Below are 27,540 nucleotides of genomic sequence, written 5' to 3'. Positions count from 1 at the left end.
TTTTCCAGCCCTAGGCACAGGTGCTAAATACCTCATATTTGTCTGTTTTTTTTATGGAAATCACAGAAGAACATACTAGGGACTGTGTATCATCATAATAACACAAGTTATGGAATTATTCTGAAATCACTCTGTTTATCGGTAGATAATTAAGTGAGCAGATCCAAAGCATGTAGATGGTTTTGTCCTTGATTTTTAAAGACAGTTTGTTCTAGAAAATTAAACCACATTTTTTTTACCCAAATGTCTTTTTTTATTTTTTTATTTTTTTTGGGTCGGGAGTAGGTGCTTTTGAGTGATGGGGGGTGTTTTTTTTTCTCCGCCCATTTAAGTGAAGTTCATGGTCTTGATGAGCAAGTGGCATTCATAGTCAAGGGGGTGTATTCCTCTGTCAGCCGTAATTCAGTAACAAAGGTGGTCCTGGGACGTTTAGACAGCTTTGATTGGGGGGCTGGGTGGGTTTTGTTTACTACTTAAACCCATAAACTTTTTTTTTTTTATTTTTGTTTTATTGCAGGGCAGTTTTAGGTTTCTCACCGGATGCTTTCTGCCCCCTTTTGTGAGCAGGCTGCAGCTGTCATTTTTACTAGAGAAGTTTTATAGAGAATATTAATGGCTTAAAGGGATAGTGCTCTCCCAAGGCCATTTACCAGCAGATCTTTTGTTGATGTCCTCCAACTTCATAGGGAAGAGCAAATCCACAGTCATTTCGAATTATTATCCTAGAAGTTCATGATTTCGAAACATGTCAGTGAGCTGTTTTGGGGTACATGGGTAATGTTACGGCTCTATACCATGTCCACGAATGAGATTTAATTCAACAATAATACAGAGTTTCACAATCAGGTTACTGCTGTGTGCAGAAACGGAGCTTTAAAACGGTTGTTTATGATAGCCATGCATCAAACCCTTGTTAATAATTTGTGAGTTTTCAGTCCCCGACCGTGGCGAGTGTTTTATCTTTAAGGGGAGCGGTGGACTATGATCCGCAGACCTTGACCTTCGCTCTGCATATGTTTTATCAGCCGGAGGATTTGCTTTGGACTTCTAGAATTGAGTTTTCACAACGTTACGACAGATGATAAACGACAGCGGACGCTATACTGTGAACCTTGCTTTTACGTTTAGCACAGTCTGATAGAACTGATATTGTGCGCTTCAGGGATTATGTAAAAGTAGCTGATGAGAGAGATAAGCATTTTTTAAGTTTTGTCGAATCAGCTCTGGGTAAGTGAAGTTCATTCAGATTTCTCTAAGAAGCTCCATATGACTGGTTTGATTGAAGCTTATTATTTAAAGCTTTTAAAATGTAACTTTTGCTGCTTATTAAAATGGATTATGAGAAAGAAATCAAACTTGCATCCTTCGCATAAGCATACAGTTTAATTAATCACTTGTGCATTACACTTCCATTCAAAAGTTTGGGGTTTAATTAATTAATACTTTAATTGTGCAAGAAAGCTAAAATTAATCAAAAGTGACTGTAAAGGCATTTATGAAATTGCTAAATATTTCTGTTTTAAATAAATGCGATTATTTTAAACTCTATTCATCAAAAATTATCATGGCTCCAAAAAAGTACAATAACTGTAATCCGCTTTGATAATAATAAGCAATGTTTCTTGAGCTTCAAATCGTTACAATGATTTCTGAAGGATCATGTGACACTGAATAAATTTCCATCACAGAAGTAAACTGCATTTGAAAAGATGCTCAAATAAAAATCTAGTTGTTTGTAATATTTTACACTATTACTATTTTTACTGTATTTTGATCAAATAAATGAACAAAAAATAAATAAATCGTACAGACTCATGTTTTGAACGGTTGTGCATGTAGCAAAAAAAAAACACAGGCTTGCTGATCTTTTGGAATAAAAATCTGCATTTACCTGTCAAATTCCTGAAAATTAGCATGCAAATAAGCGTCAGATCCAGTGCTTCTTGATGTGCGGTTTGTTTGAGGTGGTCCAAAAGCAGAGTTTTTATCAGACATGAGCTTTAAAGTAGAGTGCTGTTTGACACCTCTCTAGGTGCTAGCCATTAATGGACAGTGCCAAATATGTGCTGCGGCTACACAGGAAGTCTTTTTTTATATTTATTCACTGCAAACTTGTGTGAGGTTTTGCATGCACACGCTGTAGGCAAGGTTTCAGCGAATGAATCAATATTGCATCTGGCAACCCTCTGTTCCCTTATTCAGTTTCTTGCTATTTACCAGACACTTTTTAATCCTAAACAGGCACGACTTGATACGTTTCAAGCAACAAACTAATCTCTGTCCACAATGTGAGTGTAAACGCTGTGTGAGGAAGCACAGTCAGACCCAGTCTGAATGTATAGGTCGATATGTGAAGTGGGATTTTAGATCCTTGGTGTCAGAACTGCAGGCCATTAACCATCAGCAACTCTACAGTGTAGAATTCATATTCCAGAACAGTGACATTAGCCTTTAACACACAGGCGTTAATTAAAATTCACTGACGGAAATGTGAAGTAGTCTTCTATCTCTTTCTGCAGGTGGAGCAAGTAGCGACACATGGTTTAAATCGCTTTAAATCACAGTAATGACTTTATAGGTTTCCTTGTGTGAACCGAGGCGTCTGTGACTGTTCTCGGGACGTGGCATGGTGCCTTCTGATCACTATATGGGTTTATTTTCATCATAAGTGAAGAATGATCTGTTTTTCATTGTTTAATGTCTGTATGAAATCCAAATGCTCCCTTTCTGTCTTCTAAATGCATGTTATCAATGATTTATCCATGCATTTTTAATCAAAGTAGCAGTGGGATGGATCTGTGTGTATGTATGTGTGTATATATGTGTGTGTGTGTGTGTATGTATATGTACAGTTATTATTAAGTGGCTATAATATACACAGTAGTGCATGCAAGTGTTAAAAAAAAGTCCCCACCCTTTCTCAATAATTTGTTACACTTGAATTTACATCACAATATGAAGAAACGGTCTGCTGCTACTTTTCATTGACAGCAGATTATTTCTTTGCAGCAGATTTTACTTTCTGACAGGCTGCTTCTGATAACTTAGGCAGCTGACTTCAGCCTCGCTGCCTTATCAGGCATTGACTTTGCAGACCGCGTTTGTGCATGAAGGTACCTCACAAGACTGATTTTGGACAGACTTCTGAGGCAGCATAATGGTTTTATGCTCTTCAGCCAAACAGAGAGAGCTTTGGTGATAACTAAGCGAATATTATATTATGGCAATAAAAAAATTTTCACTAGAAATGACATCGAATATGGACAAAGCTGGTCAGAAACGTACATTTGAATACACAAATTGACTACCAACTGCAACTTTAAGACAGCATTTTTATTTTTTAACTTCATCATGAAATTGAATGCACAGATTTGTGGCATGTCAAGGGTAGCGAAGGATCTATGCTGCCTTCAAAAATCCATCAGATGAATGCATCTCAGGAGAGAGAAGGTGACGCTAACATTGGATTTGGATGTTGATTTCTTCCTACCTTGAAATGCATTCTCCAAAGGCAGCATTATTCAGCTTTTGGAATATAGCCACAATGTCTAAAAATTGCATTGGTTGGTCCTTCAGTTTTCTTTTCTTTTTCTTTCACAATTAAATAACCTAAGTTTTGCCATTATCATACATGTCTGACGGATTCCAGACTCTTTCATTTTCATGTTCCATGCAAAACATTGTCAACATTATCCCATTGGCTTGCTTAGATGAGTTTTGCATGTTAATGAGCGTGATTGATTGCCCAGTTGAACTCTGTAAATTGTGTCCAAAGTCCTAAAATGAACATCCTACGGTCTGCTTTAGTTCACGCAAGATTCCTGGGCTCATATCATGCTTTGTGACAAGTATCAGTAGTAACGGGTGATAAAAATCACTGGGCTTTAGTGTTCTGGACTGTGTGTTAAAGTGTGTGTGAGGGGCTCTGTCCACTAATGCCACAGTTTACACTGGAGAGCTTAAATCAACCCAGCAGATCAAAAACCATGATTGCAATTATGATAATCCACATCTGTAACCCTAATCAAAATATGACGACCACGATAAGATGAAAGGATTTGAATGCAAGTAAAAGGCAGCTCTTTTTTTCCATTTCAGCCTTTTTTTTTTTTTGCTTATCCAGGTGTGCTATTACCCTGGATAGTCCCACGGTTTGCCCAAACAAGGCCTCTGTTTTTTTTTTTGTTAACCAGTGGGTCTGCAGAGTGATTTACAGTTTGTTCACGTCAACTTCAGACTTTCATCTGGGCTTCAAATGTACTTGGAGGCATGTCAGAGATCTCCCTTCCCTCCCTGCTACGGCTGAGTACGTCTCCATGAGGTATACGATGATGGCAGAGAGAGTGTGGGTGCATTTCTAACTGTTTACATAAGTCATGGGACGTGTCAGAGATGGTGTCTTTTCCAGATCCGGCCGTTTCTTGCGAGAAAGGTGTTCTGGTGCCTTCTGACCTCGCTGCCTTCCTCTCGCTCGAGCGGCAGAAGAGCGTGCCTCTTAGTACCCATTTGCTGCGAGCACCACTGCTATTTGTCAAGTGGCTGTTGAGCTGCTGCTCACTCCAGCTGAGAGCTCTTTTAATCTTGGAGGTGTGTGAACCAGTTACTTCCTATCACTTCAGGGAGTGTGTGTGTAAGTGATTCTAGTACTGGGACAAAGCTAAGCTACTGAGGAATTATTTTGGTTCGTTCTATCCAACATGGTTAGGTTTCATCTATTTTTGGCAAATTGTGTGGACTTGTTGGACTACTTTTTTTAGGATGAAGAATGACTTTGAATTTGCTTGACGTTTTTAAATCATATCTGACTGCGTCACTGCTATGGCAGCTTGTTAAAAAGAGGTGAACTTATTATCATTATTTATTATAAATAAGTAAAAAATATTATAATATGTTATTTTGTAACTGTTTTGTAATATTTGTTTTCTTTTGCCTTGTAACTATTTTGTAATTGTATTTTGTAATTATTAATGTAACAAACTGTTAACATGAGGTATTGAGTTATGCTTTTATATAAATAGTAAAAGAACACTGTAAAAAATATTTTTTGGAGTTGTAAATAAAACAAAAAGAAAGGTTTTCAGAGTATGTTTTCAAGAACATGTTATGTCTTTTTTCTGCTTCAAAATTTCAGATTTAATTCATTGTGTTATTTGCCATTTCTTTGTAATAGTTTTTTTTTTCAAATTCTGAGTGACAATTTAGACAATTTTTTCAAGATGAAAATCAAATTAAATAGTCTGTGTTAAGCAATCCACTATAATTACTATCAAAGTGGAATTGCTGCTATTTTTAAAACTGATGTGAGATAGAATTCATAAGAATCATGTGTGATGTTCTGTTTCATACTGGAGTATTTTAGCCCTCGCTGCGTTGTGGGAGGTAATTGTGGTTTGGCAGTCATCCCTGTTTAGTTGTTTGCATTGGAAATGCAAGTTCAACTTCCAAGCAGTGTTTGTAAGGCAGCGGTTTGGGCTGGGAAACGTGTTTACGGTGGAGTTTGAGAACGCCTGTGGCAAAATCTTCTGCGGGGAGTTAGGCAATACAGACAGGAAGACAGCCGGACAGATAGGCAGACGGGCAGGCGCTGGCAGATACTTTCACGTCAATTTGTTGCATACCAGAAGGCTTACATTCCAGCGCCTGCAGAAACGGCACCCGGCAAGTTCAAGTGTCACATTTAGGATGGTTTCTTCTGTTTCAGACTGGAACAAGTAACACGAGACCGCTTCACATTATAAAAACCAGATCAGAGCCTGAGCACCGCTGGAGGCTCGGTTAGTCCTACTCAGGTGTGAGCGTGTGACGTTCTGGCACCGTTTGAATGAGACGGCTCATTTTAAAAGCTGCGATTAAAGCAGAACAACTAAGTACAGAGTTGTGTGAGGCAAAGACACAAGGTCATGGGTCACAGCCAGGTCGTAGCCTGTGGGGAGTGCGCAGCGCTGGCACAAGGAGCATGTATCGAACATTACACTATCAGAAAAATGTTTTGAGACTCAAAGCAACATCACATATTTTTCGGTTCCAGTGTTTTTTTCTCATCTATTATGTAGTGTTGTTGTTCAGAGCTTGCTGTGAGCTTCTTTGCAGTTAAAAAAGCCACAAAAGAAAGTGAAAACGTGGTTCGCTAAGGGGAACTGATAGGTGGCACATCTGGAATGCTTCAGCAAATATTTTTCAAAACATCTGGAGGAATCTCATGGAATTTAAGGGTCCCTCCTTTGATTTTAGCCTTTACCCCCCTTCGCTCGGTTTTCGGCATCTTCAAAGTCCCAGGAAAGTCTCTGGCACGTAAATGAAGGGGGGTGGGACTCCTATTACAGTGCGGGTCGAGTCATTCCAGACTTTATTGTGGTCTAAATTGGGCTCCTGTGCCTGGTTTCCCTTTGTGCAGGCGGGCTAATTAAATGACACTGAGGTGAGAGACGGAGAGGGAGCACCAGTGAAACTCAACTCCCCATAAACCTCCAGCGAGACGGCCGTCTGTAACAGTATCAACCACAACAACAGCCGCTAAACCTCGCTGGAAAAGCCAAACCTCATTGGGGTTTTTAATGTTGTGGGACATGTCACATGTCTAGAACTTTTTTGACTTATTTCAAAATAAATAAATAAATTACGTAATATATAAATATAACTTGATTGTGTTACCAGATTCCAAAAATGAAGTACTTGTAATTAGATGAAATTACATTTTAAGATGCTTGTAATCAGACTACAGTTACTTTTTTTATGGAATGCATTACATTTTCCTTTGTTTGTGTGTGTGTATATGTATATGTATATATATATGTGTGTGTGTATATGTAGCAAGAGAAATGGTTAAAATGGATAAAGAAATCACTCTTGGGAAATTCTGCAGGGTGGATTCGAACACATATGAGCACCATAACTCATAACACATGCACAAACCACAAGGCCATGATTCTAGGAAATAACACTGTTTTCCCACCGAGTTGCAAGATGTAAAATTTGTCTTCAACTTCTTTTAACAATAGTAGTCTGTCCTACATGAGGTACTTGCGACATGACATAACCCCTGTCTCGCAGAACCATGTGGCATTGCGTCTTAACTCCCACAATTAGTAGAGTTCCTTTTGAAAGATGAATGTAAACCTGAGTGTAAATCAAATCCCGAACATAAACCCAAGCCTTAATTGTCAGCTTTTTATGTTGAAAGCAGCTTTGATGTGTGATGGTAACCTTGCCTGAGCTGAACCTCTCTTGGGTCGGGGAATTAAAATTCTGTTTTAAAAGACTTCAGTGGATTGAGTGTGCGTTCAGATCCACATGAAGCAGCGGGTTACACTTTAGTTTTGACATCTCAGCAGAGACTTCCATCCCAGACTGACAGACATCAGGTTATTTCATCTTTCTATACGTAGAATGACATTGAATGGTATTATATTCCCTTGTATAGTACATGTTATCGGTGAGGATTTATAGTCTTTAAGAAAGATTTTTATGAATTGCGGTATTTGATCACCATCTTGAATGGGTGATAAAAGGATAGCACAATCAGATGGTCTTTATTACAACATAAACAGGGTTTATTTTGGGATTATTCTGTCTGGCAAACAGCTTTTTATAACGAACAAACATAAATTATTGATTTGAGGCAGATTATTTCATTATATGAAGGGGAAAAGGGTAGCAGAGTGAACTGATAGACAAGCATATAGCTACTAGTAAACCAGTGTCCCGGGACAATGATCGATCAGGTTATAGGTCATCATTATTATTGATCACTACATTCAAATTAAAGTATTCCAGATAGACTGCAATAACTGCTGGTAATCAAATAAGGTTTATTAAATTGTTCCTTGTTAATTTCTGTGCTGTGATTTTTGAACAGTATAAACCTTTGAAATGTTAATTTTTATTTTATTTTATATAATATATTGTAAACATTGCAGTAATATGTATTATTATTATATTTTTTTTATTTAATGCCATAAACGTTATTTAATTTTGTCCCTCCGCAAATGTTTTATTTATTTATATATATATATATTTCTTTAAATTAATTTAAAGAACCAGGATTCCCATTGCAATGAATATCTGGATATATGTCAAAGCCTAATTGGATATCTAAACCTATAAAAAATTATTCAAAATTAATAAAGGCTTATTTTAATAATTATTCTATATATTTTTTTTCCTAGTTAAAATATTTTGTGATTTAATATATCTGGTAGAAATTTTGAGTAAAGTTTTATTTTTTAAAATCTTTATCCAATAAATTAGAAAGAATGTGTGGGGTCTTCACAAATTGATAAGGGATAAAAATAATAAAAAGGAATTCTAGTGGACAAAACGGTTGAGAACCAGTTCTGCAGGTCTAGTTATGAATACTATCGCACATAAGGGGCTTTAAAGCGATATATTTTCCTTTACCTTTCCGACTCGGGACTGTCATACCTCATTAGGTGGGAACTTTTCCTCTGCCATTCCGATTCCTTGCACTGTCACTCTCTCCATTGCCTGCTTATGACGGACGTCTAAAGAGGTGTGTTTATATTTCTAAAAGCCCGTTTCAATTTTAGCGCTCTCTGTCTCTCACTCCGAGAGATAGGCAAAATGCAGCCAGTTGGTTAATCGTGTCCCCCTCTGTCTGCGCGCAGAGCTATTTTCTCTGTGTTGCTGTGCAGATGGCCTAGATCTTTCTGCCTTACTGCATCGGGAACAGCAGGGAGAGGCTGATGCACATCATCATCGAGTGTGCGAAAATGTGTGTGTCTGTGTGTGTGTGTTGCCTCTCTACATTATTTAATTCCCAGTCCTCGCTGCACACACCCCACCACGTCCTCCAACGCAGCACAAATCAGGATTTTTTATTTATTTTTTTACAGCGTTCCTAGAACACGATGGGCATGGTGTGTATCAACAATCACTGCCCTGAACTGAACCAAACACACACTTCCCCACCTGCCAACACAACGCTTTTGGGTGAAGTGGGTTGTTCTCAAACAGAGTTTTCATACATTATCAATGGATAAGGAAGGGGCCAAATGTGTTGTATTCATTCAGATTTGAATACGCCCCTTTGTTCCTAAACCCAAATGACATTCTGTCACTCTTGTTTAGTATCTTATATTGGGGTTTTTGTGTTCTTCAAGGCTATTTGTATACAGTATATTTTCTTTAGCACTTCATACTTGCTTGAATGCTGGCTTGGCTTTACCAATCTTGCAAAAAAGATTTTCATTGTGTCATGTGATTGACAGATCTGAGAGTAAACATTGACCCTGACTTTGTTTGACTTCATACATTGGCCTTTAAGTACCCTGAGGTTTTAGTAGAAATCACCAGTCGCATTTGTGACTCTGATTGGGTGATTGGTGCCCTGTAGGCGGAGTTTCTAGGGTGTAGCCAAACGTATGATTGGATCAATCTGTAGTGTGTGTTTGATTGACAGTCTCGCACATTTTTTTCTTCGTGTTGTCAGCTTAGACCCATGACATTTGCTTCTCGTAAGATGTCACCCTGCATTAGCTACACTAGACACAGCTACAGTTTTTTCAGACACATTCTGTCACCTCGTCTCGATTTATGGCTAAAGCATGAACGACACATATATTTTACATTTATTTTGTGGATCATCTTAGGTCAGTAATTCTATTCATTTTCTACTAATTTGTAATAAAAAATATTATTATGCATTTTTAAGTCATGTTAAATGACGTCATTAATGTAGTGTCTGAATATGTTCATTTTTTACATGTATCTTTAAATTATTATTAGATACTTTTATTAATTCCGTCGCAGAAGATTAAATTATTACAGCAGCAACCACAATTCAATCCTTGCACGCAGACGACACCTAAAAGGGAATCTTACACACACACAAAAATAGTAATAATAATTTATTCTCCATTTTCTCCTCTACAGCAAGAGTGATCAAAGAGTGATTTAAAATTAAAAAAGTACCAAAGCTTTACATTTTTAAATTTACATATATTTCAGATTAATCCAATCATAAGCCAGTTACTGTCTAGAAACTCCGCCTACAGAGATCCTGTCGATAAATCAGAGTGACAATTGACTGATCTCTTTAGTAGCCAAAGTTCATTCTGACTGTTTTTCTGACTGTTAATCCACAGTGAAAATGGCAGGTGATGTATATTTGGAAAAGTTTAAAGCAGAATTGTGCCGTTCAGTTTTGACAGCATCTTCCTGTCCACTCAGACAACGGTCTCTCTCTTCTGTCTGAGAGGATGCTGCCGTTTCTGGCCCGGTTTGTTTAACTTGCTGTACACACAGTACACACGTCTCTCGCACCTCGCCGATCTGGAGCCGCCCCCTTCCCCTCATTCCCAGGCTCAGTCCTTCACAAAACGCAGATAAAGCTGCAGTCAACATTTGTTTTGTAAAGTGCACATGCTGTAGAAATGTAATCCTGCCTACAGTTGATCGCTCAGTCATGTGACTTGACCTAGTTTTCCTTCTCTCCCTCTCTCAGAATTCAATCCTCCTTCTATTCTCCCTTCAAACCGCTCTTTCCTTTTGCATTTAATTTAACCTCCAAGAAACCATACATATTCTATGTATCTGCTAGAGTAAAAGCTCTTTGATTTTACCCATCATGAAATGTTTCTTGTGTGACGAGTTGGTCATGAGACACTCTTTATGGGCCATCAGTTAGGACTGAACCAACTAATATTAATTTTCACTAACAAGGGGGAGGATTGCTTTCTAATTACTGATAGATTTCAGCTGGTGTCTTGGCTTTCCTTGCCTTTCTGTACCTCCCTTTCTTCATGTGTTCAATATTTTTCCCCTGGGTCATTCCATTTCATTACACAGAACTCAGTTTTTGAACTTATTTGTATTAGTTTCTTTATATGTGTGGATTACTTCGGTTGTTACTGACATCAGGTGAAATTTTAATTTCAACAGCACCTTTAGAGATATATTTACTGAGAAAAATGATGTGATGTGTTTAATACTTATTTTACCTGATATATATATATACCGTATTTTCCGGACTATAAGTCGCAATTTTTTTCATAGTTTGGCTGGTCCTGCGACTTATAGTCAGGTGCGACTTATTTATCAAAATTAATTTGACATGAACCGAGAGTAATGAACCAAGGGAAAACATTACCGTCTACAGCCACGAGAGGGCGCTCTATGCTGCTCAGTGCTCCTGTAGTATACACTGAAAACATAGAGCGGTACTGTAGACTGAAAACTATAAAGGGTAATGTTTTCTCTTGGTTCTTGGTTCTAAATAAATGCGACTTATAGTCCAGTGCGACTTATATATGTTTTTTTCCTCATCATGACGTATTTTTGGACTGATGCGACTTATACTCAGGTGCGACTTATAGTAAATAATAACGAAAAAATACGGTATATATAACTGTAATTGTTTTTAAAATAGTGATATTTTTATAGTGTATACTATAATTATACAAAAAAAAAATAATGAACTTATTAACCTTTTTTTAATATTTTAATGTTAACTATATTATAAACAAAACCTGTTGTTTTCAGAATTATGTAACTGACTTTTATCTGATTATTTTATCTTTGTTTTATTTATTTAGTTTTTACGTAGTTTCTCTCTGAAAATTAAAATTTTTTCCTAGACTGCCGTTTGAAAATCTCTCTATTTACATCTTGACCCAGCCATAGCATCTGCGTGTTTTCTGTCTCCAGTTCTTATTGTGTGTCCATTCAGTCATTGTTTTGTTGTGCTTCAGGTTACAAGGAGCTATGATAACTTTATTTTACAAGAAAATGGATTTGATGTCATTACCACATACATTAACACAGCATGCGCTTCATTTATCATCGATATGCATTGAATTCAATAACAGGCAGCCACTCTAGTAGTGGCAACCTGCATGGTTTTGCAATCACAACTCTATTTACATTGCCAGCTAATGTTCCTGTTTTCAGATGCCTGTGAGATGCAGATGGAGAAAAACAATAAAGACTGCAGACTTGTGTCAGCTTTTTCACACAGACTTGCACATCTGGTTGGTATCTAAACTAAAAAACATGCTATTTTAATATAACTCTAATAGACCTTGAAAGCCCTCACTGATTCCAAAGCACGTTTTATTCCATTTTACAGTTAAGATGTTCACATTCAAGTTCACTGTTTGATTAGCCACTGCAGGAAGTGATTCACATGAACATCATCACTTATGAGCTCCACATGAGGTCCTCTCTTCATCTGTCATTTCAAAGCACATGCTCGTAGGCTGGAGTGTTTGCTCAGCAAACTGTTTGCAGTCCTTGTCTGGATTGTAATCTTGCCTCGTGCCGCCCCACAAACCTGCCGGGTTAGTTTCGCTCTCATTGTGAGTGCAGTGACTCAATGCAGGCAATGCACATGCAGTGCAAATGCTCAGATTTCTTTATCTTTGCATAATTGTGTGTTTGCCATCATATGAGAGATGTGGACACAGGTGCCCTGTTGATATACTGAGATTTAAGCATTGAGTATTTTGAATGTGTTTTATTTTTTTTATTTTTTTTTTTAAGATCTAGTTGGTGCACCAAAGCATAGGCCTACTTATCAGACTTGAACATTTTTAGAAAAATACCACATCTTTATCAGTCCATATAAGGCAAGGGAACACACACCAAAATGTTGAAGTTCTAAAAAGCACATAAAGGCATACAAAAGTACTTATAACTTGAAGTTTTAAGTTTAAAATGATTAATTAAAAGAACCCACTCATAAGAGTAATTCCTTTGTGAATCAGACTATACTGGTCGCACTCTGTTTATGCATGAAGCCCTCAACTAATATTGAATTATTTATATTGAATAGATTTTTTTTCAGTATGCATCTTCATGGTGAAACATAGATTATGAGTTAGTGTTAATCATATGCTATATTCTCAGTAAATTTATGCATTTAGCAGACGCTTTTATACAAAGCGACTTACAGTGCATTCAGGCTATCAGTTTTTACCTATCATATGTTCCCTTGCGCTTGACACAATGCAATGCTCTACCACTTGAGCTACAGGAACACAAAAATTAGAAAAAAAAAATCAGAACAATGTGCTTTTTTATTTCATTTTAATTTTGCAGACTTAAGGCAACAAGCCCAAGTTTAGTGTTTTTTGATTACTCTGTGGAGAACCTACTGACATTTCCTGTTTCATACCATAGTTTTTATCAGTTTGAGACATTTTTAAAGACTCGTTGGAATAACAGAAAAGTATCACTTAATGAAAAAGTTTGGGTTGGTAAATTTTAATGTATTTGCTAGAAGTCTCTTATGTTCACCAAGGCTGCATTTATTTGAACAAAAGTAAAACAGCAGTAGTGATATATTATCAAGGTTTAAAATAATTGTTTAATAATATCAAATAGTAAAATGCAATTGAAGCTGGATTTTCAGCATGCTTTACGTCAGTGTCGCATGATCCTTCAGAAATCATTCTCATATGCTGATTTGGTGCTGGAAGCATTTCTTCTCATCAATTTTCTAAACATTTAACAGACATTTTGTGAAAAGTGAGATACAAAAGAACAGTGTTTATTTGAAACGGAAGTCCTTTGTAACAAAATAAACATCTTTACTGGCAGTCTTTGATCAATTAATGCATTCTTGCAAAAAAAAAAAAAACCAAAAAAAAAACACACTTACTGACCCCAAACTTTTATCAGTTGTTGTATAAGTTGCACAAAGTGAATGTTTCCTATGTTACTTTTTTAACCAAGCAAAATACCGGATGGGTAGTGATAGCATGGGGTTAATATTCTGTCCAATGATGCTGCTTGCATTTAGACGTAGAACAGGATGTACTTGTGGAGCACAGGTCATCTTCTGTAACCTCAGCCCACTCCTCTTAAAACTAGCTGTTTTCCATCGTTGTTCATTTGGAATCAATTTATGGTCAGTTTCGACTTGATGTAAATATCAAAATAAATGCATTTTCTGGATTTAGTGTCTCTCACTCTCTTTTCTCCAGATCTGACTCTATCATGTGTTCAGTAACGGTACAGATGTGAGCCGGCCGGCAGGATTTTAAACGCTTCCTTGTCTCAGCTCTCATCAAAGAAAGCTCTCTGTTCACTGAGTCCAATCACACAAATTTGATTATGCTGTTTGCCCAAGGAACTTTTCAAGCGTTGGGCAGAAAGTAAAGCCCTTGTTTCCAGCATGTGCCCTGAGCAGGCCTGGCCCTGACAAACAGAAGCCATCTTTAACATTTCCCCCTTAACCTCATTACCACTGCCTACTTCTTCCTTCCTGGCCCCTCCTCTCTCTTTCCGCTTTTTTTTTTTTTTGCTTTCTGTCTTTCTTTCTCAAATTCTGTCCCTCCACCCTACTATAAAGACATAATTTGACTTCTATTTAAAATATTATTATTAGTCGTACCATGATCACGTTATAATACAGTGATCGGCTCGCTAATTAATGTATCACTGCAAAAATGTAAACAATTGTGAAACATGTATAACAATGCAAATATACAGATACCAAATAAACAGCGAGACACTGCACCATGACAAACAGTAGTCAGACGCAGCATGTGTGTCTTTGGTCTTGAGGGTGTCTTGCTGAGTCTGTGCCATGTTCAGAATGAACATTCATTGTGAGACAGAGAGTAACATCTGTGGTTAAAACTGTTAGTGGCACAACCCTTTCACACCTACACAGAACCACACTCAAACACACACTTTGTCATCTAGAGAAAACGCATCATTTCAGCCAACTGAAGACATCCTCTAGTGTTAAGCCCTTTTTTTTTAAGCCCTGTGTTGCTAGTTTGTGGACACAAAGCTAGAAAGGGTTAAATAGTGATGCAAAACTAGGAATTTTTAAAATCACTTAGCTGGTGGGTTTCCTGAATAACCAGTTGTATTGTTAAGCAGGTTTTGAGTTCACCTGATATTCAATATTATTTGCAAAATGCATTTAAGAGTGTTTAGGTGAGATATGTATTAAAAACAGAATGGCACAGATCACAGTCCATGTTTACTAAAAGTAAGACCATTTATCACGTCACCTGTCTTAGTGCTCAATAATGTCTGTCTTATGTATTGCTGTAGTACTTTGAAGGGGTACAATGACAGCAAATATTGTTGATCTAACCGTTTTATCTTTTATCATTAAAAACAATATATTGTTGTATATATTGGACTTTGTGATCATATTGTGATTGATTTTGATTACCAGTGCCATGCACTTTTAGCATTAGAAAATAAAATATTGTTATATAAATCATAATAATAATAATAATTAATATATACAATATAATAATAATAATAATAATAATAATTATTATTATTATTATTATATTGTATAATATTATAATAATAGTAGTAGTACTACTACTACTACTACTAATAATAATAATAATTAATATTATTATTTTTATTATTATTATTTTATTGTATATAATATAAACCTTATATAACTTATTTATCTGTCGACAAAATTGAGTAGCATTTTAGTATTAGCCATTTATGAGCTGTGAAATACATTTTGATTAATTAGACTAATTCTCATAGCTAGTTTAGTCAGTCCTGTGTCAAATGTCTGTTCTGCTTAATATATTTGATTGTGATACTCAGCTGTTCTGTAGAGGGATGTGGCTTAATAAGCAGTCTAAAAAGGCTGGCACAGGAAGGTCGGTGGTTATGGGTTCATGGGCAGTTAGTGTGGCAGGGGGTGACTGTGGTATTTAGTTTAAAACTGCAAGCACCTGATGATATCAGCTTAGTGTGGTCTGAAAATGGCCTTTGACTTGACACCTAAAACCACTGTGCTCAGTGTGGGGCCGGCAGGCAAACCTGGTGTCAGGCCATGTGACCTGTCCCGTCTTTTTTTTTATTATTTTTTTATTCTTTGATTGTTCAAGCCAGAACACCTGTGGTCTCTGCAGTGGCCTTGTTAAGGCTGGAATTTCAGAGCGAGGTAGGGTTACGCCTCCTGTGGGGACCTTCACTGGGAGAAAAAGCCTGAATGTGTTACAGCTTCACGTAAAATGTAAAGCTTTTCAAGTCCTCCTTGTGTTTTATGTCTTTCGCTTTTATCTTGACCTCTGGACACTGTCCCCTTTTTCAATCCCCTTGGAAACAAAGTTTCGCTGACTAAACATGAAGTCAAAATTCGTTACGGTCTGCGACGTCACATTGGGTTATTTTCGAGGAGAGAACAAAGGCTTGACAGAAAGGTACAGGGAGAAGGTTTCCAGTCGAAACAGACAGTTTGCTGAGCAAAAGTTCCTTCATGCTGATCAGCTTCCAATGCATGCGTTCTCCAGTGAAAGAGCAAAGTGTATATGCGTCATTGATTTCCAGATACATCGGAGTTAGTAGCTTTTGGGGTTTAACCAGGAGACCCAACAAAGTCAGGCTGTCATCCTTGATGGGCTTTGATTAAAGCACTGTGGAGGTTATGTCCGTCAGATGGTAGCGTAACTGTCAGTGTGGTAATTGAATCTAATGAGAGGCTTCTCTGCCTGATTATTTCTGTAAGTGGAAAGCAAACATCTGAAGTTCATTTTTGGACACCACAGTGGAATACACTCATAGGCCAAGAGAGAACAAGGAAACATGGTTAAGACAACCGCATTTGGCATGTGTGTCCACAGCGAGAGTGTTTAAATATAATAACTCTTGAAACACAACAACTGGAATTCAGGTTGTTTTAAGCAGTTCCCATCTCTTGGTGTGTGTTCACGGTGTATGCGTGTTCACTACTCACTGCTGTGTGTGTGCACTTTGATGGGTTAAATGCAGAGCACAGATTTTAAGTATGGGACACCATACTTGGCCACATGTCACGTCCTTTCCTTTCCTTTATCATTATTTGATTCTGATTGACCAGATGTTTTTGTAGCCATCCCAGACTGGTTATAACTGTGCTAGTCTCTTGTATGGCTCGTCTATCTCTTTCTTTTCACTCAATAAAACAACGTCAGCTCCTGCTCATTGTGCTGGATTTCATATTACAAGCCGGCATTTATTTTGTTATAATGACAGCCTGACTGTACATTATCATGTACTTAAATGACAGCGTGCCTAAGCATTATATTTCATAATGTGAAAAATGATAGGGTCTATTTTTATAAGCACAATATTCTTTGTCTTAATGAGCCAGTCTACTGTATATTTACTCAGTGCAGATTGGCTACTGATTCAGGATGCTGAATCAAGAGAGCTACATTAAACTTGACTAATCAGGGGGTTTTGTGCCTAGACATTAAGCTTGAGTCCAGAGGAACTGTTAAAATAAATATTACTTGATCTTAATATTCATCAAGACTGTTTAAGATACAATCACACGTTCACACCGTGGGTTGTTTACTCACGTCTCTGATTAAAACCCATGAATAAAAGGTAGAATAGCTTGTCTGTAACTGGCATCTAATTCAGAAATTAAACTGTGAGTGCTGTAATATTACAGGAAATATGATTTTAATTGAATCCATTATGAAGTCGAGCATATTTGGCAAAATTCAAGCTTGTCTGTAGCATTTCCTTTTTTCTTCGGGATTGTGATTGAGAATTTCCTTTTCCCCCTCTCCTTTTCCTTTTTTTTGGTGGTTCCTGTCCTTCCGCATTACCCGTGTTTTTGGAAAAGCTGAGGTCGACTGGGAGTCTTAGCTCATGTGTTAACGCAGTAATTTTCAGTGACATCGCTCAGAGCGAGCGGGGATGTGTCATTGTCTGCCCTTCACTGGTTACACAATATGGAATCTGTTGTGCTGAAATGAAGGTGATTCACTCCGTCTGGGATTTAGGCAAGAGCTAATGGGCCCTGCTGACCAGTCGAGCCAGGGAACAAGGGATACGCCACAGGGAAACGTGTCCCCAATGGCCTAAATTCATTTTGATGACCGTCGTTGATTACAGCCTATTTATTTCAGCCATGTTCAAGCCTTGTATTACATGCTTAATTTGGTTTACGCTTGCTGGATTTAACACGATAGATGAAGTGTGTCCTAGAAAGCAGAAGTGTGAAAACATAATATATTTTATGTGCTGTTCTTTTTACTGCATCTACCAGACTCCTGCTGCATTTATGAATAGGCTTACACTTTAATCTGTGCAAATTCTCCAATAAGCAATGACTAATCACCTGATATATAATCAGACTTATGCTCATATGTTTAACAGTTTCCTTTAATCTCTTGTGGTTTTCACATGATGCTGATTGTTCATTGATGCGTACTTCAGCTATTTTTTTTTTCAAACCACACTGAACAAAAATGAACAAAAACTAGTCAGATCTAAGACTTAAATGCTTTTTTTTTTATTTGATTTGTTTGAGGAGATCTGAGTTGCTGATACTCTTCCCCTCCAGTAAACTGTTAACATGGAAATCGCATCAGATCAGCTAGCTCAATAATGATCCGTTCATGACATTGAACAGATTCAGATCATAAGTTCAACTCACTGACTCGATGAACCAGTTGCAATGATTTTCAAGTTAACAGCTCATTGAAGGGGGAAGTTATCTGCTGAAGGGGGAAGTTATCTGGGAAGTTTATCTTGCCTCGATGCATCTTCTTCGTTTACTTACTTCCTCTTCGTCGTTAGACATCAATGTGTTCTCGGTAAGACCGTTTTGGGCTAGGCCAGTTTTTTAAAACGGCGCATCAAACCAAAAATAAATGAGACTGAGGCATTTTTTTAATTACGCTTTTACGCCTGTCATTTTGCGCCTCGGTGTGCACACTAATATTGGTGCCCTTTGTTTAGCCATTAAATGTCAGTAATAATTGCACTTGATCATTATCCCGGTGTGAACAATCCTTTAGAAATATGGAACACAAGTCTACTATTTATTTAGTTATTTATGTATTTGTTTGTTTGTAAATTGTAGTTTTTTTTTGGGGGGGGGGGTGTTATTTTTGGGCTAAGTAAAAGTTTGGTTGTTGCTGTTCATGACTCTCTTCATCTGTTTTCAGAGATCTTTTCTCTCACATTGTATGTATTACCTTGCCTTGGTATAATTTTTTAAGGTTTATCGCCTCTCTCTGACATTTCCACGTTTTTGTCATTTTAATCAAACAGCTGCAGCAGGCACCTAACAGGCAGTCCGTCCGTCCGTTTCCTGTCCCTTCCCCCCCTTTTAGACCAGAGCATCAGCATCCCAGCCAGCTTATCATGGGGAACTAATTCAATATCCCTGTGCCTGTTTTAAATGTCATTGGCTGAGCTCATCTGGAATGACATGTTTTTCATGGTGGAAGTAAAGGCGCTTTATTGAGCAGGGACCAGAGTGGGGGGATGCGGCTGCCCTTCGCTCTTCACGTTCACTTCGATTCGAAAGGTCTACAAGCTTTTTAAGATCATTCGGTGCACATTCAGCGCAAGTTCGCTCATCCTGTCTCTTATTGGCTCTGTGAGTCATCAAGCATCCTCAGTTGACTTGTGAAAGTAGACTATAGCAGAAGTTAGATCTTCAAATGTCAGTCTATCTGCTAGCATGGAGTGGTCTTATTTTGCTCTCTTAGTTTTATGATCGGTTTCAACATTATTTAAAAAATTATGTTGACTTTTTTTATGGTTTGTTCCCATTTTTTAAAAAGGTTTTAAAGTATTTAAAGTAACTCCAAGCCATTTCTGAAACCGCAGAATTGAGTCAGTGGCTACGTTTACATGCACAGAAATAATCCGTTTGTAATCGGATTGACAGCTCAATCGGATTGAAAAACATTCATATAAACACTTTAATTGATCTGATTGAGCTCGATCCGAATGAAATTTTGATCGGATTGAAGGGGGTGGTTTATTCCTCTTCTAATACATGTAATGTAAACACTCGATCGTATTGAACCATGAACCTGAAAGGACCACGAATGTGCACTGACGCATAAATAACGCAATGACATATTATGCAGAAATAACATAATGACATATGTCGCACGGAACGAGCGGCTCTTCCGTTTGAATAAAGTGTTGTGTAAATGCGTGTCTTCTCATTATAAATTTCACTCGGCAACTGTGAAGTGAGCAGGACAACCTTGTTTTTTATCACGTGATAAATATGAGTAGCAAAGCACAGCGGGATGTTTATTCATCCATAATATCATAAATATCTATATAATAATTCTGCTGTTAAAAACAAATAAAGATACCATGTAGGAGAGTGGTTATTATGTGGTTATAAACACGTGCATGTATATATGAAAAAAAAATTGTGTGTGTATGTGTATATATATATATATATATATATATATAATTTTTTTTTTACGAATATGAATATATGTGTACTGTATATACATGTAAATATGATCAAAGTATATACTGCATGTGTGTGTGTGTGTAAACAGTACACATACATATATAAACAAAAACTTTTATTTTGGATGCAATTTAATTAAATATAGGAAATCTGGAATATTTCTCAAATTTAACTTTTGTGTTTTACAGAAGAAGGTAAGTCAACAAAATGAGAGTGAGTAATATTTAGTTGTGGGTAAACCTGTCCGTTCAAGATTGTCTTCAATATTGATTGAAAGCAAAGCCCTTGCGGATACCATCCTATGATCTCTCGCCCACATGGGTGATGATATCTGTTAACCCATTGTACCAGAGAAAAGGTCCTAGTGTGAGGAACGGCCTAAAGCCGCTGAGATGCACAGCATGGCTTCTTACCCTGTATCATCTGGCCTTTTGCTAATACTGAGTCATCCGCCTCTGATCTCACCCCTTTACCACCCCCCCCCCAGCATTTTTTGTAGCCCCGACTCGCATGTCCGGCTGCCACTAGGGTTGTGGGTTAGAGAATAGGGCCAGCCTGGAAATGTGAGGGGTCGGCCAGGGCTAGCTGTGGCAGATAGAGGGTCAATACACGACTCAGGACGAGTCAAATAATGTTTGTGCTTTAAAAGATCCATTTCAAATATAAAGGGCAAACAAGCATCTGCTCTGACAGGTCTGCCAGTCTGGTATTGAAGTGGCCAATCATAAGTGCATCTTTTACATTAGAGTAAAATGTACATTATTTATTTATTTATTTGCAAAAAAAGAAAAATGTGTGTGTTTTGTTCATATATACAGTATACACACACTAATATATATATATATATATATATATATATATATATATATATATATATATTATTATTATTATTTTTTTTTTTATATATATAATATTGTGAATCTGTTATACTCTAGTTATTTCATGTTGCATTGGTTTGGTGCAGATTAAAGTTATTTATTAATATTAACATTACATTAATTACAACATTACAGTTATGTTGATGAATTAATGAATTAACTTTGTCATTATGAATCATCATGATGCATGTAGTAAAAGTCCATTCTCATTTGTTTTTCCCATAGGGTTCCTGAAACCCCAGTGCTCGATACCACCGCCACCTCAGAGAGGACGAGCAGAAGCATGCACGTGTTTCAGCGGAATGTGTGCCCTTCATCAACGCAGGCTTTCTACAGGTAACCTATGCATACTGAGAACTGCACAATCGCTTATGCTCTCCACAGCGCATAAACTTTCAGCAATAACTCGTCTTTTGGCAGGCTGTGTATCTCCACCATAAAATAATCCTGCTTTTTTTGTGTGCGTCAACTGTTCCCATGAAACCTCATGGTTCTTACTTTGAAGAACACTAAAGATACATGCATATATCAATGCACTGAAGTCATATTTAGAGCTCTTAATGGATTTCCACTGTACTCGGCTGTAACTCATGCCAAATATGTCTGGTCTTGTAATATGTCTGCGTTTGCAAGAAACAAGACGTATCTTGTGTGCACATTCAAACTACCCTCTAATCTGAATTAGTGTCTGGTCCCCTTCATATGTTTTGGTCTTACAGTGTTTGATTTACAGTTTGTTATTTTAGTTTAAAGAGCTGATGGACATGTTAGCAACTTGCCTCCTCTGAGGGATCCTTATGGGGCACATTCCAGCTGTGACTCTGTGGTATTTGGGGAATGGATTGCTGTTGGCTTGGGTGTAAACATGTTTTGTTACATGTCTTTTTATTGCCTTGGCTTTGCAAACATATAGTGCAGCATGTTTAGTTGGTGAAATGATTCTTATGAACTGGATCTTTTTAAAGAATCAATCCAAGAGGCTCAACAAAACTCAATTCAGTGCTGAAGTTTACAAGTAGGACAGCGGTTCTCATCTGGTTTGTTTTCTTCCAAAAATTATTAATCGTACAAATGCAAATGTCCTCACATTAAAACACTGAAATGAATTAATTTGACCGTTTTGGATAAAGACATGACAAGCAACCTGTATATGATCATGATGTAACTGAGTTCAGCTAACTGACAAATCAATTTGTAGCTAAATAATTTAGTTTGATTGGACAGATGACCTTTAACATCATCAACATGTAAAATGTTTACTTTTAAAAACTGATAAGCCAATTTGTTTTTCTATTCTATATATGCACAATTATATGGCTGGCTGCTTGCATTTAATTAGTTGTATTTAGCATAACTTTTTCCCCATCAGAGCATATATGCAACCTTTTTCCAACACCAAATAAGAGCCATTTCTGTATATTTATAAAAGTGGCCCCACATATGTGCCAGGTGGGAGACCTCATTCATATGCCATTAAAGGTAAATACCATTTCGATTCATCTATTTGTTTTTGTTTTTAAAGAAGGATTGGTTTTACCATTCACATCTTGGCGTATTTTAATAAATCCATTTTTACAAAAGTCCCATAGGGTTAAATGTTAGCTTAGAAGCTCAAGTTTAAGACTCTTTTATCCCTCACGTACCCATGTGTTTGAATGCATGTTTTATACTCTCTCAACCCTGAAAGGCATGGCAAGAATCTTTTTAATAGCTACTACAGACAGTCTGCACACATAACTCACAACAAAGGGCTACTTTTATTGATCGTATACAGAGAGGATTCTTCGGCATAGTTGCTTTACTCCGAGCCATTCGCTCGGAAGTCGTTCTGTTTGTAAAAACTGTTAAATATTTCCGCAAGCTGGCGTGGTGGTCTTAAGACGCTCCAGAGAGCTTTGGCAACACAAATGGGTTTGCCTATAAAAATGATTTCTGTCTACATATTGTCTTTTCCAAAGCCCATAATAGAGCTTGTGGAGAACCAGTCTTTAAAACCCTGCGTGGTGCTCAGCAGTCTGTTCACAGTTACTGTGGAAACCCTGCGGTCTGGTGTGGTGGCTAGCTTAACTGGAGTTGCTCATTTATAGAAGTAATAATAGCTGTGTTTCTGATTAGGAAATGCGTCTCTTCAGAACGCGAGCATGTGTTCCAGTCTTAGCATGTTGCTTGTATGTTGTGGTGACCAAAATCACACATTGGAGCAAGGAAGATGACATGGGTTCATTGGCAAACGAAACAGGAGAACGTACGTCACCCGGGTAGATTTGAATCCCTGATGTGGCATTATTACTTTGGCTTCTAGTGGTTTTTACATTGTTTTAAGATTTTTTTTAAAAACATAGTCTTACTGGAAAGGGGCTGTGAGAAACACGGCGTCGTCTTTCAATTCCAACTTCATTTCAAATGCGCTAAATGTTTTATTAATATTATTTTTTAAAGAAAAGCGCTCAAATGAAGTGTGCAAGAGGGAGCACTTAAAAAATGGCTGTGCAGGGGCCTCACAATGCCGTCCTTGTACTGCGATCTGGGCTCTTCTTGCTGCAGCGAGGTGAGGAATGGAAAAGATTATCCACAGGAATGTCTGGGGTGCCCTCAAACGCAGCACTCCGCGTGGCCGGCCAATGGGAGAGCTCGACCGAGTGGTGGGCTAATTTTTTCCTGATGAACTCAACCGCCTGCTTCATAATGGAGTCTGATTGCCAGCACTGAAATCACATATGGTCCATGTTTGGAGAGCCCCAATGACAGGACCACTTCTTTGGCGAACAGAGGGAGACGATCGCTGGCTCTGTCTTTTGTTGTTTCATTAGGTTTGAGGGTTTAGTCAGGCTCATTTCAGGTGTGTGTTTTGTTTTCTTTAACTATTCACTTTTTATTGACATCACTTTACTAGAGCTCCAGTTACGCCTCAAAACCGAGTTTTATTACTTCTGGCCACACTTAATTATATCGGTTGGGTCGTGGTGCATCCCATGGCTTCATAAATTCTCCCAATTAATTGGGAGGCTATTTATTGTCCAGAGTTCCTGGAAACAACTTTTGCGGCCCCATTACTGCAAGTGGCGGTCGAATTAACCCAATAAATTACCGAAATGTTTTACTTGTGGTGGGTGTGTTTTAGCTTGGTGGAACATTGCCATCGGCCTACAGAGAGACAAAAAGGGAATATGGTCAGGTTTCCGAAACCAAAGCATGTGTTTGTAGACCTTGTGGTCACACGGGAAGGGGAAGGGGTACTGTGGGGTCAAAAGGTGAGCGAGGTCAAGGAAAGGAGCTCGTTAACTACAACTACTGCTCAGCACTCCCTGTTTTTTAATTGGCTTTGGTTGCTGTCCACGCACATCCTCGCCACTTCCTGTTGGCCTGGGGCCGCCAGAGAGGGGCCTGGAAACTCCAGCTTGTTGATTATAGAGTTGGGTGCTTTATTCACTCTCAAATTCATCACTACCTGGCTATTTTAATGGTCTTATTTATTTAAACTGGGCTTCAAAGGTAACCCAGTGGAGAAATAACAATTCGGAGGCTATTTTTTATGTGTCTATGTCATGCGTACTCATGTTGGTTTATATTCTCACGGTGGGCCTGCAGTCTGTCATTATTTGGGTCGTGGCTGCCAAAAGTGTTTGAGCTAATTGGATTTCGGAGTTCATTTTCATCAGCTATTTGATAAAGACCTGGCAGCAGTCCTAAAAACTCCAGCCACCCTCGGTATCCGCACCATTGAGTGCATTCCATACATTGGGACTGTAATAAGGAGAAGTGGAAATAAGTTTGATCGGAGTGATCTCATCCAGGGGAGACGTTTTACTTTATCCCCTCATCAACCCTGTGTAAACACTGGAAGCAAAGTGGGAGTTATGCGGCTCGATGTGATGGATTTTTCCCTGTGACACCGTCAAGTAAATTTTGTGCTAATCTGCCAGCTAATTGAGAGTAGCTGGCTTTCATGTCCAGTGTTACAATACCCATGCCTCTTGAAATGAAAATGATGAAGGATGTGTCTGTGATATTGGCTTTAAATAGATACTCTTGGATCAGAGACGTCAGGCGCTGTGATCTATTAGCACAGAGTGTAGTGTGTCTGTCATAGGATAATTCAGCCCATTGAACATGCATTTCTGGCGCTATTATCATTGATATGGTGAAGTAATCTTTAGCTGAGAGAAGAACACTGAACATTAGAATTTTTTTGTGTTCTAAACTATTAAAAATCAGTCTTAAATACTGAAGTGTGAAGTAGAGATCAGTTTGACCTATATATATATATATGAGCAATATTCATTGCTCATGGTTATTGTTTTTTTAGTATGATGATGATAATTATTTTTGTTGCTCTATTTATTATTATTAGTAGTAGAAATAGTAGTATATACTAGGGCTGTGCGATATGAACAAAAAAAAAAAACCTATCGCGATTTCTTTGATCAGGATTCATGATTTTGACACACACAGACATAAATGCATTCAGTATGAATTTGAAACGTATTTCCAAAAGAAAACCAATTAGAGTTTTATCAAAAAGTTGCAACATGTCTCTGGAACAGACCTAGCTCAAAATAATCACTAAGTAAAGGTGTGACAAAATGTCTAGACATATGGCAATAATAATAATAATAAATAAATCCTGTGTCCAGGGATTTTTTTTTTCTTTTTTTTTTTTTGGAATGCATTGTTCGTAGAGCTCATTGTAGATGAAATAAATAATTCGCGAGCATGAATCGTTCCACTTGCACGCAGAAAACAGACGTGCGTGCTCAGATATATGCTGCACTCGCCCGGAAAGACGTCTCCTCTCACCTTAAAACGTCTCCTCTCGCTCAAACTGTGTCCTTTGCACTCAAAACAATCTCTATTCTCATGCGCTAGATATTTATTATTTTTGCACCTTTCTATTTCTAACCTTTTCTGTTCACATTTTTCACATCTTTCACATCTGCAGTGTGAACGCTCTGATCCGTTAACATGGGCTCGGAAAAAATGCGCATCGCAGACAGTGTGTGTGAACCTGGCATATGCCCAGTCTGTTCTGTTCTCGTGCTCCATTTAGCTGTGCTGCATTCTGATTGGTTAGGATAGCATACTGCGGGAGGTCGGGCTGCAGAAAATCATGCTATAAAGCGATTTAGAAATCATGCACGCTCAAATTGTGATTTTATGACGATTTCAATTGATCGCACAGCCCTAGTATATATATAATATGCAACTGGATGTGTAATAATTTATTAGTAGTATTAATAATAGTAGTAATCATTTAAATAACAGTATCATTATTATTATTATTACTATAGATAGATATATAGATGTTCTATAATAAATTTAATTTATTATTTAATAATTATTAAACACAAAACAGACAGCCACACTTTTCCCTCAGCTGACTGCAGGACAACACACACAACGTGGCCTAAAAAGCTTAGAGCTTAGAATATTTGGATTGGTCAGGTTTTTTTTGTTTAGTTTTTTTTTTTTGGAGTGTGTCTGATTTATACAGGGATCTGTGATGTGTGAGGGCATTATCATTTAGTTGATTCGCCATCCCCATCTGAAGGTGAGCCTAGCTGACATTCGATGATGTGTGCTGATCAGAGCCAGATAGACAGTAAGAATCTGGATAGTGTGAAACAAAAGTGTGTGAGACAGAAGTTTTTGTGAGATAGCTCCAAAACTGGAGGAGGACACAAAAGAAACCAAAAAAAAGGGAAAGAGTTAGAAACGGAGGAAGTGGTGCTCACATTGGCACAGTGTGATAGAAGCCGCTCGTTGCGTCTGGGTCAGGGAAAAAATCGGAGCGACTAAGCTTTTGATAAATCTTTGAGCTCTTAATCTCTCTGTGCCACCATCACAGTGAAATCCTATCTCATTGTCAAAAGCTGACCGAGGGGGGAGGGTGGGCGACAACGGCGTGTTTCGCCCTGCATCTCACTGCCCTCTGGGATGCACAGACTTTGCCTTTGCTCTCTCAGACTGTTTCTTCATTAACCGTTAATTTATGCTGATCACAGCTTGAGGTCACTTTTGAAGTCAACATGAAATCATAATTTACCCTGCCTGCTTACTTATTGGACTTATTTGTTTAAATGCATTTTACTGGTTTTATTGTGAAAGATTAAGTGACACATGCAATTAAATTTTTTTTAATAGATTTATTGATTCCTCTCATTTAGCTAGCTTTAATATAGAAAACTTCAAAATCCAGTCACTGCCTAATAGACAAACCTTGTTCTAAACTACAGTGTTTTATTCAAAGAATATCCTGTTTCTCTCTAAAACTGTACAGATGATAAAGTTATCAAAAAACACCAACAAAGAAAACAAAAATAATGACAAAGAAATCCGAAATAACGGCTTTGTTCAACAAGTTATTATTTTAGTTTTCTTTGCGCGCAAAAAAAGTATTCTCGTAGCTTCATAAAATTACGGTTGAACCACTGTTGTCAAATGGACTATTTTAATGATGTCCTTACTACCTTTTTTGGCCCTTGAATA

General features: G+C 37.7%; 1 protein-coding gene across 5 annotated transcripts in view; it reads left to right on the top strand.

Annotated features, from left to right (window-relative positions):
* Positions 1-27,540, top strand: part of rxraa (retinoid X receptor, alpha a) — a 150,043-nt gene that overhangs the window by 53,426 nt on the left and 69,077 nt on the right. For all 5 annotated transcript variants that reach the window (XM_026196295.1, XM_026196292.1, XM_026196294.1 and 2 more), the window contains exon 2: positions 21,280-21,390. In XM_026196295.1, coding sequence (XP_026052080.1) covers positions 21,280-21,390 — 111 coding nt within the window. The remainder of the gene's footprint in view (positions 1-21,279; positions 21,391-27,540) is intronic.

This window comes from Carassius auratus, chromosome 21 (assembly GCF_003368295.1).
Source record: "Carassius auratus strain Wakin chromosome 21, ASM336829v1, whole genome shotgun sequence".
Lineage (NCBI taxonomy): Eukaryota > Metazoa > Chordata > Actinopteri > Cypriniformes > Cyprinidae > Carassius > Carassius auratus.
This window is presented reverse-complemented; position numbering and strand designations above follow the sequence as displayed.